The following is a 17,303-nucleotide window of genomic DNA, read 5'->3' on the forward strand; positions in this document are numbered from 1 at the left end:
GTTACAATCAAACAACTTCCTGAAAGGGGGGTACCCGTTGTTAAGATAGGCAAAATGCTTTCACTCCCAGAATTCAATTATTTTTTATGTTATCTGTGATCAAAAAATAAGTCCAATTTTAGCTTGTCACTCCACTCCCCACTAACTACCAACAAAAACATAATTTTTTCATTTTTATTTATTTTTTTTTTGATGGGTTAAATCAATTTAAAAATTTCAACAAATTCACACGCATAGTTTAGGCATCTACAAAAACTGTCTACTTTTTGTAGACCTGTAGGTTGAGTACACATAACCTAAAAATGCATTTTTTTTCGAAAAAAGCGTAGATTTTTTTTGAGATGGCTGCAAATTTATTTTTTCTTATTTTGTGTACTTTATCAAAAAATGGATTTTTGATTTTTTTCAGCTTTTTCCGTAAGGTGCGCTACCTTCAAAAACCCGAAAAACTGACTTTTTACGGGTTTTGGGGATTTTCCCCATTTTATAGACTTCAAAATAGATCAAATCGAGGTTTTTTTCGAGGAAAACTATATCTTGGGAGTAAAATAAATACTAGATCTGTAGCGACAAGCTAATTACGAATAATTATAGCTTTTTTTTTATTTAAAAAATAAATAACGGATCTCGTATTAAAATTTACATTTCGCAGTGGGGAATACTAATACACAAATATATTTATTCCTTCTTTAACCTTACAGACATTGCATATTTCATGTATGAAAAACGAAATATTATATTGTAAGCAATGGCATCACAAGAGACCAGGCCGATAATATTTGAGTTTATCGTCTGGCTTTTTAAACAAAGAATGTGTGTTTAGTTTTAGTAATCAATCAGTCACAATTTTCATCGGTCCGCGATACATACAAAAATACCTTCCCTTCGAGAATTAATTACGTTTTACGAAAATAAATATTATTAACAGTTTTTTTTACGTTTTATTCGATTTTATTATTTTTATTTTGTTTCCGTGGAAAATAAGTTTATCACACACGCATCTACACAACCACGGAACAGATCCAATACTTAAAATGTCGGGATAGTGTCGCCAATTATAATTATCGCTGATTATAATCACGGGGAACCCAGGAAATATGAAATACAAATTCGTAAAAAGGACTTTTGCGATTACGCATTTTGAGTTTGAAAAGGTAGAGAAAAAATTATCATTATAAAAGCAATGCTAAATAAAGAAATGCTTACCCCAGTACTCCTTATAGGTGATGGTTTGCTTCTAGTGTCGTCGGGGATTTTTGTTAAGTCTCCAAAACTTCTACACTGAGTCAACCGAACAAGCAGTATCAAGCGAATCATGCAAAATTACAAAAAACAAATGCAAAAAAATATATCTACTGGTCTAATGCAAAAAACGGTATGCAAAATTTCACTACATGCATGCATGGGGGCTTGTACAAAGGTTTTGAGATACAGCGTAAAGTTTGATATATTGGTTTTTATGTACTTATTAATATTTTGTAACAGAAAAATATATTCTTAGAATAAAAAAATTAATAATATCTCAGAATAAAAAAGCTTATGAAAACATTGAGGACACTATGCTTCAAAGTGCTGTTAACGTCACTCGGCATTGATCATTAGAAAAATTTGTTTAATGGGTCACTACTGAAACATATTTTTTCAATAACATGCTATACGGATTCATATTTTCAGCTGTAAATAGCCGCTTACATCAAAATTTGTCGATGCTACAATACTCCCTGAATAATTGCAAAGAATTTGGAACAGTCCACAGTTTTTCATGATTTTTCTCTACTGCATACAATTTTTTTAATTTAAATTTCTTGAAAAATTTTAGACATACTTTCATGTTATTATGTCATGTCATCAAAATTTTGTTTGCTGGCCCATCACAACAACTTTACTAACTTTAAAATTTACTTCTCTTTCTTCAGTCATGTAATTTGGTCTATCCATCTTGTTGGGATCTTCCTTGTGATCTTCGACCTTTTACCTTTCCTTGGATAATAAGTCTTTCCAAGTTTTCTGTGTCTGCTGTCAAAACATGTCCAAAGTATTGTTGGAGATAAACTTTGCTGGTTCATTAAAAATTGATGGTTGTCTGTCCACGGAATTAATAGCATTCTTTTTCAACAGAAAATTTCAGTGACGTCTATCTTTCTTCATGCCGCTTGTCCTAAATTCACATCCATTTGTCAGTATTCTTCATGTAGTGATCCTGTGTTTGTGATCAATGATGCTGTATAAGTATGAACTCACCACCTCGAACTGAACAATCGTGGTTACGTGTGGATGATTGTTATGTAGTCTATCTACTATCATGATCTTTGTCTTCGAGATATGTTTAATTGCATACCAAATTTTTGACTTTTGTTTTCAACCAGTCGTATGAGATAAATTAGCTCTTCTTGAGTATTTGCAAGAAGGGCTGTGTCATCTGTAAAACGTAGGTTGTTACAAACATTCGACCATTTATTGAGACGTAATTTTTCCATCCTTTAAGCGCTCTTCTCATAATATGCTCACCATATATATTAAATAATTGTGGAAACAGTATACATCCTTTTCTGAGACCTTGTTCTGGATGGAATTCGTTTGAAAGTGTGTCAAGCACTTTAACTGTTCCAGTAGTGTGTCCGTATAGTTCAGTTATAAGCGAAATTAAGTGTTGTGGTATGACTATTTCTCTTAGTATCTGCCATAAGTTTGCTATTTTACCCTGTCGAATGCTTTGCGATAATCTATAAAACAAATGTATAGTGAGATATTGAATTCCCTTGAGGTTTTTCTATTATTTTTATGTTCAGAAGATGTTCCTTCCTTTGGCAAATCCAGTTTGCTCTTGGGATATTTCTCTTTGTAGGAAAGTCTTCAGTCTCTGATTGATTAGGCGTAGCATTTATCTTGCTGGCCTGTGAGATAAGGGAGATGGTTCTATAATTATCGCATTTATGGAAGCTGTCTTTTTGATGTATTCCAGTAGTCAGACCATTGCTTGGAATGCCATATTTGTTATAGAGCAAGTGAAGTTTTTATTCAGTTTTTTCTGTGTCTTTAAGCATTTCTGCTGTTATTATATCTGCACCTAGTGCTTTGTTATACTTGAGTTTACTGATCGCCAGTCTTATTTCATTCTGGAGTATATTAGGTTTCGATTCTTTATTCTTCTTCGATTTCTTCAGGGGTTTGGTGAAAAAGTTCCTGGTGTTGAGCATTTTTATATAGATCCCGGCAATACAATCTCCATGTCTCTGCTATATCTTTTCTGTTGGTTCTCAGGGTTCCTATATGGTCTTCAACGACCTAAGTTTCGGCTTTAACGACTGTTGTTATGTAGCGAATTCTTATCAACATATTTTGTGACAATATTGTTTATCCTCCTTACTTTTATCATCATCTTAGTTTTATTTCTTTGTTGAGTTTTCTTAAACTAGATTTTTCCTTTACATTATGGCATACATCACTTGGACAAAGATTTGTTCTATTCTCAATTATTTGCGCGAAAAAATACAGAATAATTTGTCATAAAAAAGTGAATTATTTTGAAATGGATAAGAAACAACTCCGAGCTGACGCAGCGGATGAGTTTATTTACGCTAGTATTTTCTGCTACCTAGTAACAACATATTTCGTAGAGAAATTTTGCATATATATAAATCGAATATATCTTACCAAGTTTCTAACATTCACATTATAGCAATAATCCCCGTTCACTAAATCGCCATTCTAAAATAAAATGATTAATAGCGATACAACAAAAACAGTGTTAATGTTAAACTATAAAAAGATGCATAAAAATCAAACAAAAAAATAGCATAATATTTTAAATTACATACTAAAAAAATATGAAATATTGCAGGCATATTTAAAAACGAGAATAATGAGTAACTTTGCAAATAATTCTCCAAAACAAGCAAGTACATACTAAGACGCGAAGTAGAGGAGAGAGTAAAGGGAAACGAGTAAGTAGTATCAGTAGAGCGGAGATATATAATAATTGATATTCCCGAAAGCGAATTTCACTCTCTAAGACCACGTTAAACATCCTTAACGTTCTGAAGTCACCTCAGTCAAGGTATTCCTTAATGTTTACGTCTATTAGACTAATAGACACTATATTCACCGACATACTGTTGGACATGCACCAATCATCCAAATCTGAATCTCTTAACCTTCAATACAATATTATTCATTTTTTCAATCATCAATCAACAACAGTATTGCTCCATCTACTTCAAGAGCAATATTATGTCTTCTCACTTAAGTTCACGTAAATTATCCTCAATGTCCTGGATTCATATCACCCAAGAAAATCTTTGCAGTCCACGTCCATCCGACTGATCAATGAAAACCATCGTCCCTGTCTGATTTCGATCAATTCATTGGACATGCTCCAACCATCAAAGTGGGACTCTTTACCTCTGCTACAATATCAGTTCCTGGTTTGTTCCAAGTAACCAGGCAACATACTGCTGGATGATTTCAGTTACTTTCCTCCTTACCTTCCTCCCTTAAACACGTTAAACACTCTAACGATACTCTATCGCAGCATGTTTCACTCGTCTTTTTTAAGATTCATATCTTCGAACAATAAAAAGGGCACATACTTACTTAATAGGCACATTACTTTTCAAGAATATTCCTCCAGAATTCTATTCTTTAAAAGCTTCCATCATCAAAGAAAAAATAGATTAATCTTGAATACGAAAAGTTTGTAACATAATAGTTAATATTATTATTCATAGACATAACTATCCAGATTTCTCTTTCAGTTGAACACTTGGTAGTCATGAAGGGAATGATTCTGTACAAAATAGTGGAAATGGATTCAAAGGCATATATAAAGACTAAATTCAGCAATCCACAGTTTAGACCAGTCCCGACGCTGCTGTCTTGAAGAGATAAAGCCACAGTTGAATTGCTAAAAAGTGAAATTCAGGACTGCAGTCACATGAGGCATGTATTGAATAGATGGGTGGAATACTTTAATCAGACACTTAATATAGAGAAAGAAGAAGAAAACCTGGAACACGAAAAAGATGAGGTAAGGGAAACAGACGAGAGGGAGGAGGAACCACCAACGATTCTTGAAGTTAAAGGTGCAGTTAAAAAACTAGCCAGAAACAAATCACCCGGAATAGATAATCTCCCAGCTGAACTATATAAAGAAGGTGGCCATAATACCATAATGCCATTACATAATGCAACGTATAAAATATTTTCCACAGTACAAAAGTCACCCTATGGCACCATATGCAGAACTGATAGTAGGAAAATACCAGGCTGGTATTTACCAGGCTACCTTTAGTGGGAGTCATGGATGTGAGACTGAAGACAATAAAGAAAAAGTCTAGACCTAACTACGACATGACAGCCCTGCAACATCCGGAAGTTAAAAAGCAAGTGGGGGAATATATTAACAACCAAGTTAAACAACTAAAAGAAGAAAATAACATCCAACGAGAAATCAATCAATTCGAAGAAATAATTAAGAAAACTAAACAAGATCGGCTAAAACCAAACAAAGAAACAAAGAAGAAATCTTGGATGACTCCAGAAATCCTTCACTTAATAGAACGCAGAAGGTTAATTAAAGGAAATAAAGATGAATATAAAAAAATGCAGGCTTACATCAGAAGAAAAATAAGAGAAGCTAAAGAAAAAGAAGCTGTAGAGAAATGTAAAGAAATAGAAAGACTACAAGCCAAGCATGACAATTTTAATGTACACAAAAAGGTAAAATAAATAACGGGTACTTTTAAAAAGCGAACACAAATGAAACTCATAGACACCAATGGAAAATTAATCATTGACACCCAAGAGATGAAAGACAAATGGAGAATATATTTGGAGACACTTTTTCAAGATCAAAGAACGGATTATAGGCATCCATTTTCAGAGAGGATGACGGGCCCGGACATACTTAAATCCGAGGTAGAAGAAGCAATAAAACGGATGAAAAGCAAGAAAGCTGTAGGGCCTGATAATATCTAAGCTGAATTTTTAAAACTCTTGGAGGAAGAAGGAATAAATTGGATCACGGCTGTCTTCAATAAAATATACAATACAGGAATCATCCCTGATAAATGGCTAGAATCAGAATTCATAGCGATACCTAAAAAACAGGGGGCTAAAAAGTGCGAAGAATATCAAACAATCAGCCTAATGAACCGCATGTTGAAACTGTTTCTTGGAGTCATCCATGGAAGAATTTATAAGAAGTGAGAGGAACAAATATCGGACAGACAGTTCGGCTTCATTAACGCAGCGGGTACCAGAGAGGCACTTTTCGGAGTACAGGTACTGATTCAAAGATGCAGGGACGTTAACTGCGACGTATACGTGTGCTTGATCGACTATGAAAAGGCATTTGACAGAGTTCAACATCAAAAGATGATAAACATTTTAAAAGAAGCAGACCTGGATGACAAAGACCTCAGAATAATTTCAGAACTATACTGGAATCAGACCGCATACATGAAAATTAACGGAGAAGAAACAGATCACATAAAAATACTACGTGGAGTTAGACAGGGATGTATTCTATCGCCGTTGATATTTAATATGTACTCAGAGAAAATTTTTAACGAGGCTCTTTACGGAATAGACGAAGGCATCCTTCTAAATGGTGAAAGAGTAAACAATGTTAGATATGCCGACGACACCATGGTGATAGCAGATAGTTTAGAGGGACTTCAGAGGCTAATGGACAGAATAAACGAGTACAGTCAACAGTACGGACTAAACATTAATACCCACAAAACTAAACAAATGATTATCAGCAAGGAGAATATAAATGGGGCTCGTCTATACATTAATGGGACGCAGATAGAGCGAGTAAAACAGTATTGCTACCTGGGAACTATTATAAACGAACAGTGGAGCAATGTACAGGAAATAAAGTGCCGCATAGGAAAGGCAAGAACGGTCTTTAACAAAGTGAGCGCCATCTTCAAAAGTCACAACATATCCCTAGATACAAAAATGAGACATTTGAGATGCTATGTTTTCTCTGTGTTGTTGTACGGGGCGGAGGCATGGACGCTTACAGACACCACTATTAAAAAACTTGAAGCATTTGAGATGTGGCTTTATAGAAGAATGCTGAGAATATCATGGACAGCAAGAATCACGAACAAGGAAGTTCTAGAAAAAATGAAGAAGGAACCAGAGATTGTGTTTACGATCAAACGCATAAAATTGCAATATCTGGGACACGTTATGAGAAATCAGCACCTACTCCCTGCTGCAGTCTATATTGCAAGGTAAAGTCAAAGGTAAGCGAGGACCCGGTAGAAGGAGAATATCATGGCTGCGGAATTTAAGAACATGGTTTGATTGCCAATATGATTTCCAACATCCGAAACGGATAGGAACCAGAAGAAGAAGAAGACCAGGCTGGTTTCAGAGGTGGTAAATCGACAATTCATCAGATTGCAACCCTGAAACAAATTTTGGAAAAAACACTGGAATATGGCATTGATACTCATCACATATTTATAGACTACAACGCAGCATAGGAGAGAAATGTTCAAAGCAATGAAAGAGCTAGGAATAGCAAATCAGTTGGTAAATTTAACAAAAGTGACTAAATTATATCGAGAAATACAAAAATAAAACTCAAAAACTACAAAAATACAAAATAATAATACGAAAATAAAGAAATAATAAACACGAAAAATAAATACAATAATGAAAACATGTTAGGATGTTTCGAAAGAAAACTACTAAGGCGAATCTATGGAGCAATGAATGACGATGGAGTATGGAGAAGACGATACAACTTCGAACTTTATAGAATATACTACGAACCTGATATCGTAAATCATATTAAGATAGGACGACTGAGGTGGATAGGGCATGTAATGCGAATGGAACAAAATGACACAGTTAAAAAACGCTCCTTGATATACCCATTGGTCAGAGAAGAGAAAGACCCAGAACAAGGTTCCTTGATAACATCGATGAAGACATGAGAAATATGGCAATACGTGCTTGGCGGAGAAAGGCGATGGATAGGGACAACTGGAGAGAAATTCTTGAGGACGCTAGGACCCACGCAGGGTTGTAAAGTCAGAATGATAATGAGTCACATGAGTCTCGCAAAAGACTATCATTCCTTATACAGAGATTTTTTTAACCTATCTTCCTGATAGTCTGACCAAGATAACACACAAGATTCTTAGATTCTTAGTGGCACAGAATGATGACCTCGATACTAAAAAATGGAAAACTCTACACGACAAGAAGTCTACAAGGGCTCTACGGTAGGACCGACCCTCTCAGTGAATGTTACACCGGTAGAGGCTCTAAAGAAAGGTGGCTCTATTGTCAATAACAAATTTGATCAGGTAAGAATGTTGTCACAAAAAATCCACTCTGGCCAGCCTAGGTCAAGATCTAAATCTACAAGTAGAGCTACAATAAATGCCACCAAAAAGGACCAAATCATGAAGAGACTTACAAATATTTCTTGGGATCATAGGAAGATCCCAAGAAACCATAAAATTGATCTCATACAACCTATTAAGTTTCTGCAACTGATTACAAACCACTCAAAAGTTGCATTTAGGTTGCTTAGTAGGAACTTCAGCAAAAACCTAAGAGATATTGAACTCGTTCAAGAGCCGTGAGCTTACAAAGGACTTATTAAGGAACTCATGTATTTACAAACCCATGACATACTAAGAGCAAGTCTCTTTAGTTTAAACTTAATCAAATCTACTTACGAACTTTACTCAAATAAAAGACAGATACCGAGCACAGTTTTGTATTAAATCTTGCCCAAGTACTTTAGCTCTCAGAGCATCTTCAGGGACATTTCGTCAAAAATGTAGGCTATCCAGTACGTAAATTGGGCAAGACATATTAGCCTAATCTGCTTTTTTCTTAAGAGTAAGGACAAAATCAATATGCCTTCAACTAGACAAATCCAAGATAGATGCCTTGTATTGTTTTGAGTCTCTTACATATTTCTTATCACAGTGATAGATAATCAAAGTTTTTTAAATAATCGCCATTTTTGCAAAACATTCCAAATACACACATTTCCCTTTATATGTTACGTGAGGTCACCCCTATAAAGAGAGGTAAAGTAAGTAAGTTCGTGTAACCTGGCTAAGGTCTAGTGTTAGGGTTTTCAGGTCGCGCAAGAGCCCCTAACATGACTTAACGACTACTTTCGTAGCCGGGACCGACGGCTTTACGTGCCCTCCGAAGCACGGTGGCAGCTCAGTTAAATTAGAAATTGAAAATTTTGTCGGTGCCAGGATTCGAACCCGGGCCCTCCAGCTTGTTAAGCCAGTAACACAGCCACTGAGCTACGGCTTGCCACCAAGAGAGGTAAAAAGGCGTCCTAGTTATAGATAATATCCAGAAATACATATGTAGGGTTGAATTTTTTTTAACCCTCAGTTCTTGGACTACTGGAGATATTTAGTGGTCTAATTTGTGGACTTCTGTATATACAGAGTAAACACGGAGTATACAGAGAGAGCACAGAAGATGAACATAAACCATGAACAGAATTACAGGGAAAACACACACGGATAAACGGAGAGACCTACTAGAGACATTAGCGCACAACGCTACCGAAACCGCACGGGAGTATCAGAACTGCTGTGATAAAAACGGAAAATCGCCACAAGCACCATAAACCATACCACAAGGTAATAATACTATTTTGAGCTTCCGATCTGGAAGTAAAGAAAATAATTTACAATTTATGATTGTATCTTCTATTTTTTAAAAACCAAGTTGTAAAATCTGCTGTTTTCTCTAAGTACGACCTCGTTTTTAAAAACACCTCTAACATCGACACCACACCTTTAAAAACGTCTCACAAACAACAACTTACCACTGAAATGTTTTCCTTTTCTTCTTTCCTCGATTTTTTCGTTTTCTTCTTTTTTAAAACCTTCTCCTCAGGTGTATCGGACTGGATCGTGGTGGTTTCTGTGTAACTTTCAGTTACGGTGCTCTAAATAAATAAAAATTAAACAATAATAAAATAAAAAAAATCAATAAAACTTTAAAAGGAGGTTTAAAAAAATGCAAAAAAAAACATTTTTAAAAGAAATCGACAATCATGCAGTTTCTATAAACTTACGTGGACTTCTGGCGTTTGTATAAAACTTTTGAAAACAGATAGTTAACGTAAAGGAGAATTTTACACCATAAAAATAATATATTTCCTCCTTTGACTATTTTATCAAAGAAATTCCTTAGATCTGGTAATTATTTTTTAATAGGATAATTTTCTTTTATACTTACATCGTCGTCAGCTGCTTCTCCATTATCCTTAAGTTCAAACTTATTGATTTGCTTTATAATATTGACCATTTTCAACTGACTAACATCTTCTATTTCCTTTTTGGATGCAGCAGAAACTAGTTCTGCATCTCCTTTAAGAAACTGACTCTTCAGATTCTTCACTATCTCAGCAGGAACTGTTTCAGTATCTTTTTCTCTGTTACTGATTTCTGTGTTTTTGGACACGACTTCTGTATACTTCTCGTAATAGTTGCTCTCTGTTTTGCTGTGGTATAAAAATTCTGTGTATGTTTCTTTAGTTTTACTGTCTAGAGATTCTTCAGTATTACTGTCTGTAATGCTTTCATACTCAACTTCTTCTTTTTTAATTTCCTCGATGTGATTTTCTAGGATGACTTCTTCTAGTGATTCTTTAGTTGGTTCAGGTTCATCTTCTGATATAACTTCGTAATTATTATCCACAGGTTCATCTTCAATGCCGTTCTCAATTGCATCTAGATCAGTGACTATTTCGTCGTTTTGGAATTGACTTAATTCATCTAATTTGTTGTACAGACTGTTTTCCACCATAAATTCATCATTTTTCTCTGGATCCTCTACTGGTTCGTAGAGATCCTTTGGGTAATCTTCAATATCTTGATAGATATGCTCATCGTAGTTTTCTAATTCTTCTACTTTATCTTTAACTTCTTTCAGATTTTCGTAGATGTTTTCATTGATCGGCTCTTTTAGGTTTTCGTAGATGTTTTCTGAATGATCGTATATTTTGACTTCTTCCTGTGTACTGGTATTAACTGGTGGTTCACTCGTGGATATTTCAGCACTCACTTCACTGGTGGTATTTTCTTCTTCTTTATCTTCTTTTTCATCCTTAGGTAATTCATTGGAAGCTGATTCATCGGAGTTGGTGTTTTCTCTTTGGAAGCCTTTAAGGAAGTCAATGTTTTCTTCGGAAGGAGTTAGCATCGGGGAAGTGACAGTTTGAGTAAATAGCAGCGTAGCAGCGTCATCTGTCATTAGAAGCATTCTATCTTTAACCGACTTCACGTTTTCGTCTTGTGAAAGATGTAACTCTGAAAAATCTGTAGTGTTTAGACTAAATTCAGGCCTTTCAGTTGTTTCTTTATCGATTTCCTTATTGATGATTTCGTACTCGTTCGCTACTTCGATTTTCGGACTTAAATCTAAGTTAAGATTAAGTTTGGGCGTCTCGGGGGATTGGTCCGTCAGTTCAGTCTTACTTGGTTCCGGTAACGTTTCGTATAAATTTTCCTCTTCAACGTCGTGGCCGTTTTGGGTTTCTGAGCTGCCATTTTTAAGATTCAGGGTAATAACGGGGGTGTCGTAGTACTGGTGACGTTCATTTTCAATGAAATCGTTGCTGGCTATGCCGCTTTTTGGAACAGGACGTATGTTATTGCTAATATTTTCGTAGAAGTTGTCTTCTGGGTACTGATCAGCCTCTTGGAGGTCGTCCTAAAAGCAAGTTAGTAGTAACACAAAAAGACGGAGCTAGTTAGTGGAAACACACATCTTCAAAAGAGATTGATATTATATCATACATGTGTGACAAATGCAACAACTATCCATATCAGAGAATGTACTTTAGCTAAATTTGTAAAAACGAAACAATTTGACTAATGGGAATATATACTGTAAGGACAACCACTTTTACAGCAAGAGAGAAAGATCAGTGCATATGAGCGAACTACAACATACTAAAAATTGTAAAAATAGTTTAAGCATTTCGAGCTTCGATTTAAAACTTGGCTGTGGCATTTTGTTTCTTCGGAATTTGCGAAAAAGGAGTAGAGAAAACCTCACAGCTGGGACCATTAAAGAAAAGTAACTTCTAATATCACTAAAAAAGATTACAAGAATACGATTATTGGAAAATTGTTACCCGCTATACAAGAAAAATAATGATTCGAGATTCTATTCCTAACTAAACAATTTTGATTGAAGAAGATACCACTAAAGTACTCTGTAGGTATTTATTGAATAACCCGATTTTTAGAAAGAGTAAATACAATAATTTATTATTTACTATTTTCTTTTAATAGAAGAAAAAAAAATATCATACCTAACCTTATAAATTAACCTGATGCGTTATAAAAAGGATACTAAGAAAGCTAGGGACATGTTTTTTATTTTAGAGAATGCCGTTGTGAATATAAGAAGTTTCCAGAACGGCTGAAGAAGCCATAAAGTACTTGCTTTTGGAAGAAATTGCAGCAAATGTTTTCAGATGAAGGTGAAATCGATAACGGTGAGTTGGGACCCTCCCATGGGGCTAGATGTTACAGAATAACTAGAAAAAATTTTATTAGATAAATATCATGTACAACAGATAGGTCAGCACATACTTTCAGAAATGAAATAAAAAATATGTTAAGTGAAGACACTTAACTCCTGGATCAGCATGGAATAGTGAGAAGACTCAACCTTTTGAGTGCAAATAGTTTATGTCTAAAAGTCCTGTGCGTGTTAAGTGCTATGTTTAAGCCATTAAAAAAATAGAAATACCATTCTGGAGAACTCAACAAACATTATTTTAAGATTTTTGGTATAAAAAATTTACTTGTTAGCTTGTAAAAAATTCAATTACTCAAAAACGCTGTTTGCAATTAAAGTCCAAATTTTACAGTACTTTTGCAAGTACGTTTGATGATAACACTAAAGCATCTAACAGTGAAGTGATATGACTCAAATATGAAACTTCATATGATCACTTTCAGAAATTTGGATTTTTGATATAAGCCTTTCCATAGATATAATGATTGTGTGATACTATGGCCGTTTCTCTGAAACAATTCATAAATGACAACCAATAAGATTTGGATATATGTAAGTGTTGGGTCAGGTGTGATACTGGCGAGTTTCGCTACAACTATACCTTTATTCTGTGAATGTTTCAGTGATACTAATAAAATTACAAAAGATGGGCTAGAGTGTCGTGTGGTGGAAAAGACTACTCAAGTTGAAAATCTCAACAGTCGCAAATTGATCTTTAACAACTGTTCTACCAGCTACGACTTATTAGTTCAATTGAAAAATTTAGAAGTTTTAGCAACTGAAACCATAAAGGAAAATATCGAACTGCTCATTTTGCCACCCTGAATCTAGTGAGTGAGTGAAGTAGCTTTGGGGTAATATTCCAGTCGAAGCTTACTTTGAATCAGCAGATCCAAGGCAGAAAGCAGTGAATTCCTTATGGTAGCCAGACGTGTTTATGGAAAATGAGGATTCTAAAACCTGACATGTCACATTAGAATTATAATATTGTGATAAAACCTACAATAAAAAATGCATCAGTCGTATGGTGACCAAAGGTGCAGAAAAGTGGCATCCTAAAATTAAGCAAGGTGCAGATATTTGGTTATCTTACCTTTGGAATTACAGGGATTCTGAGGGGCAAACCAGCAGCAGCAGCTATGGAGGCCCTACTCGACTTCCCACCTTTGCACATTGTTATAAGGGATATATGAGACTGGAATATTAAAGACTGCTAATAAACCTGAAATCCGAATATGTGATAAGAAAGTTCAATATAGGAAGAGCTCTTAACAAATAAAACAATACAGATTGCCGCCTATGCCGATGACATCAGCATTATATCTTGCAGAACGGAAGAGGCGGCAGAAATATATTATTCAACAACGAAAGGGTTAAACAGTTTTTAAGAGAAAATAATTTACCACTTAATGAATTAATGAAGCTGAAACTGTAATTGGTTTAAAATCAAAATTATATATTATTGGATTGCAAGATTCTGAATATGTAATTTGATTCAAGATATACAAATATTTTTTATCAATTTAATTTGGATATTTTAAAGTCTACTGATCAGGTTTTAAGGTAGCAAACATGAAAGAAACAATAATAAAGTAGGTAAATGAAAAAATAGGATCGGATAACTCACGTAGAGGTATGTTTGACTATCAAATATGGAAGATTCAGGCTCGATTTCCTGTATTTCGATATCCTATATTTCGTGTATATTGGATAGAATTATCACTAATAAATAGACAATAAAGTATAGCACTGGTCTCGTTTCTTCTTTTGCATACCTTAGGTCAAACGGCATACCCTAATATACTAACATACACTCTCTGGTGGTGTTACAAGGAGGTGATTATTATTATACTCGGCCTCCCAACGAAAATTTGTACCCCCTAAAACACAGCAAAATAAATGTTTTGACAAAAATACAAAAACAAGTCGAGACCCATCAATTTTTATGTAAAAATAATGCTTGCAACTTGGAAATTGCACCCACACAAATTTTAAATAGGAAGTGGAGTCAAATGACCATAATTTAGAAGAGGTTTTTATTGTGTGCACAACCATGTTCATTTTTTTAAATCGATCCAATAGTTACCGACAAATTGCGGTTTAACGTTTTAAAGTTTAAAAATTCACAAAAGTCCAAAAAGGTTTAAACTGACAAATATATTGCTCGAAATGACTAACTTCCATACAATAATATAATCTTGAATGATACCCCTATCTTACATTTTTCAATACCTCAAGAGTTATTCTCCGGCATTCGGAAATAATTCTTTGTCACAGTTCTTGTGTATTTTCCGATTAAGTGATGAAAACTGTTAATTTCAAATGACCCCAGAAGAAAAATCAAAGAGATTGTAACCTGGAGATCTAGCTGACATTCTATTGCACCTCTCCGAGCAATGGATCATGAGAGAAAACGCTCATTCAAAAGCACACGAACCTGAATGCATAATGGGGCAGTGCACTATCTTGCTGAAACATTTGATAATCTAACAGGTTTTCGTCGTTTTCTAAAATTGATGTGACCATAGCGTCAATAACTTTCAGAAAAAAATGTATAGGACAAAAGTTGTTTAAAATTAGTTAATATAAAAATTCCCAGTGTTTCCTTTAATAAAAAAAATATTACCCAAAAAATATATCCCAAGGTAAATGCAACCTACAACACAGGGTCAACTTTAAAGTTCAGGTAAGTACAACCTATAGCCAAATTTTGATGACCCTTAAGCTAGCGGGGACAAATGAGCGGAATCCAATTTAACCTACGTAATATTTTTTCACTAATTTTTCACTAATTTATTACCACCCTAATAATTTTTCACCACCCAACCAACCTTAAGGGGAGCGATTCTGCTGGCTTAAGGTTAAGCTAGCAGAAAAAAATCTTTTCGCCTATGGCATATTTTTTCACCCATTTTTCACTAATTTATTACCACCCTAATATTTTTTGACCACCAAACCACCCTTAAGGGGAGTGATTTTGCTAGCTTAAAACCAGTAAGATTAAAAAAAATATTTATGATATACCACAGTGCTTTGCTGGGTTTTTATGAATTTATTACCACCTTAGTAATTTTTCACCCGTTAACTACTCCTTATGGAAAATCAATATTTCTGTTAGATTAACATTTAAGGTTGAAAATTCTTTTTTTTCAAATTCACTCTTCTCTTCTTATAACTGAAATAAAAAACTGTTTTTTAAATGTTTACTAAACTTTAACCATCCTGATAATCTTGCACCCCTAAACCAATCTTATTTGGAAAAGTTCCTGCTAGCTTAATATTTGAGCCAGCGAAATTATAAAAAAAATATATTTTTAAAATACCACAGTGTTCTGCTAGGTTATAACGAATTTTATTACCACCCTAGTAATTATCGACCCCTCAACTGCCTCTTATGGAAAGCCAATAATTGTGTTATTTTAAAATTTAAAGTGAAAAAATATTCTTTTACAATTTCAATCTCCTCTACTTATAACTGAAATAAAAAAGTGTTCTGTTAAACTTAGACTAAACTTTGATCACCATTATAATTTTTCACCACTAAACCAATCTCCCTGTTCTCACTTATGGTTCCCAAACGTGGACATTTACAAAAGCAAACATGGACAAAATCATAAAAACCCAAAGAGCAATGGAAAGGCAAATATTGTACATAAGATTAATGGATAAACAGAGAAACGAGTGGATAAGAGAGAAATGGAGATTTGCAGGACACAATATAAGACAAAAAGAAGACCGATGGAACAAAATTCTTATAAGTTGGAGACCGTGGGAATATAAACGAAGCAGAGGAAGGCCCCAAATGAGATGGGCAGATGATATCAAGAAGCACGTGGGCTCTAGGTGGATGACTACAGCGACAGACAGAGAAGAATGGAAAAGGATTGGGAAGGCCTATGTCCAAAGATGGACCGAAGAAGGCTAATTAGATAGAAATTAATCTTATTTGGAAACGTTCCTGATAGCTTAATATTCGAGCCAGCGAATTAATACAAATTATTTTTGAAATACCACAGTGTTCTGCTAGGTTTTTACGAATTTATTGCCACCTTAGTAATTTTTCACCCTTAACTAACCCATGTAGAAAGTCAACAACTCTTAGGTTTAAATTTAAGGTGATGTAAAATCTATTTTTACAATTTTACTGTTAGGTCAGTTATTTACTTTACAATCAATAATTCTCTTAGGTTAAAATTTATGGCGAAAATTTTTTTTTTATATTCCACTGTACTCTACGTATAATTGAAATAAAAAAGTGTTCTGGTAAGTTTTACCACCCTGATAATTTTCCACCACTAAAGCAATTTTATTTGGAAACGTTCCCGCTAGCTAAATATTCGAGCCAGCAGAATTTTAAAAAATATATATTTTTAAAGTACCTCAGTGTTTTGATAGGTTTTTACAAATTTATTACCACCCTATTAATTTTTCACTTCTTAACTACTTCTTGTGGGAAGTCAATATTAAGCTATTAAGCGGAAGCTCCAATATTAAGCTAGCTAATTCAAATAAAAATTTTGAAATACCACATGATTCTGCTCGATTTTTACTAATTTTTCGACCCTCAACTGACCCGTGGTAGCTTAGGTTAAAATAAAAAAAGTAATTTTTAAATACCACTGTGTGCTACAAAACTTTTCCATTTCATTTACCACCTTCACAATTGTTTACCCCTCTAAAAAAGCCAATAATTCTATATAAGCTATATATAGCCAATAAGAAGACAAAACAAAATTATAAAAGGTATTTTTAAT

General features: G+C 34.3%; 1 protein-coding gene across 14 annotated transcripts in view; it reads right to left on the reverse strand.

Annotated features, from left to right (window-relative positions):
- Positions 1–17,303, reverse strand: part of LOC140436668 (uncharacterized) — a 411,170-nt gene that overhangs the window by 143,133 nt on the left and 250,734 nt on the right. For 8 of the 14 annotated variants that reach the window (XM_072525692.1, XM_072525690.1, XM_072525687.1 and 5 more), the window contains exons 4-7: positions 10,255–11,730; positions 9,839–9,961; positions 3,655–3,708; positions 1,207–1,281 (exon numbers count right to left, since the gene is read on the reverse strand). In XM_072525692.1, coding sequence (XP_072381793.1) covers positions 1,207–1,281; positions 3,655–3,708; positions 9,839–9,961; positions 10,255–11,730 — 1,728 coding nt within the window. The remainder of the gene's footprint in view (positions 1–1,206; positions 1,282–3,654; positions 3,709–9,838; positions 9,962–10,254; positions 11,731–17,303) is intronic. The other 6 variants (XM_072525693.1, XM_072525697.1, XM_072525699.1 and 3 more) reach the window with 3 other exon arrangements.

Source organism: Diabrotica undecimpunctata, chromosome 3 (genome assembly GCF_040954645.1).
Source record: "Diabrotica undecimpunctata isolate CICGRU chromosome 3, icDiaUnde3, whole genome shotgun sequence".
Lineage (NCBI taxonomy): Eukaryota > Metazoa > Arthropoda > Insecta > Coleoptera > Chrysomelidae > Diabrotica > Diabrotica undecimpunctata.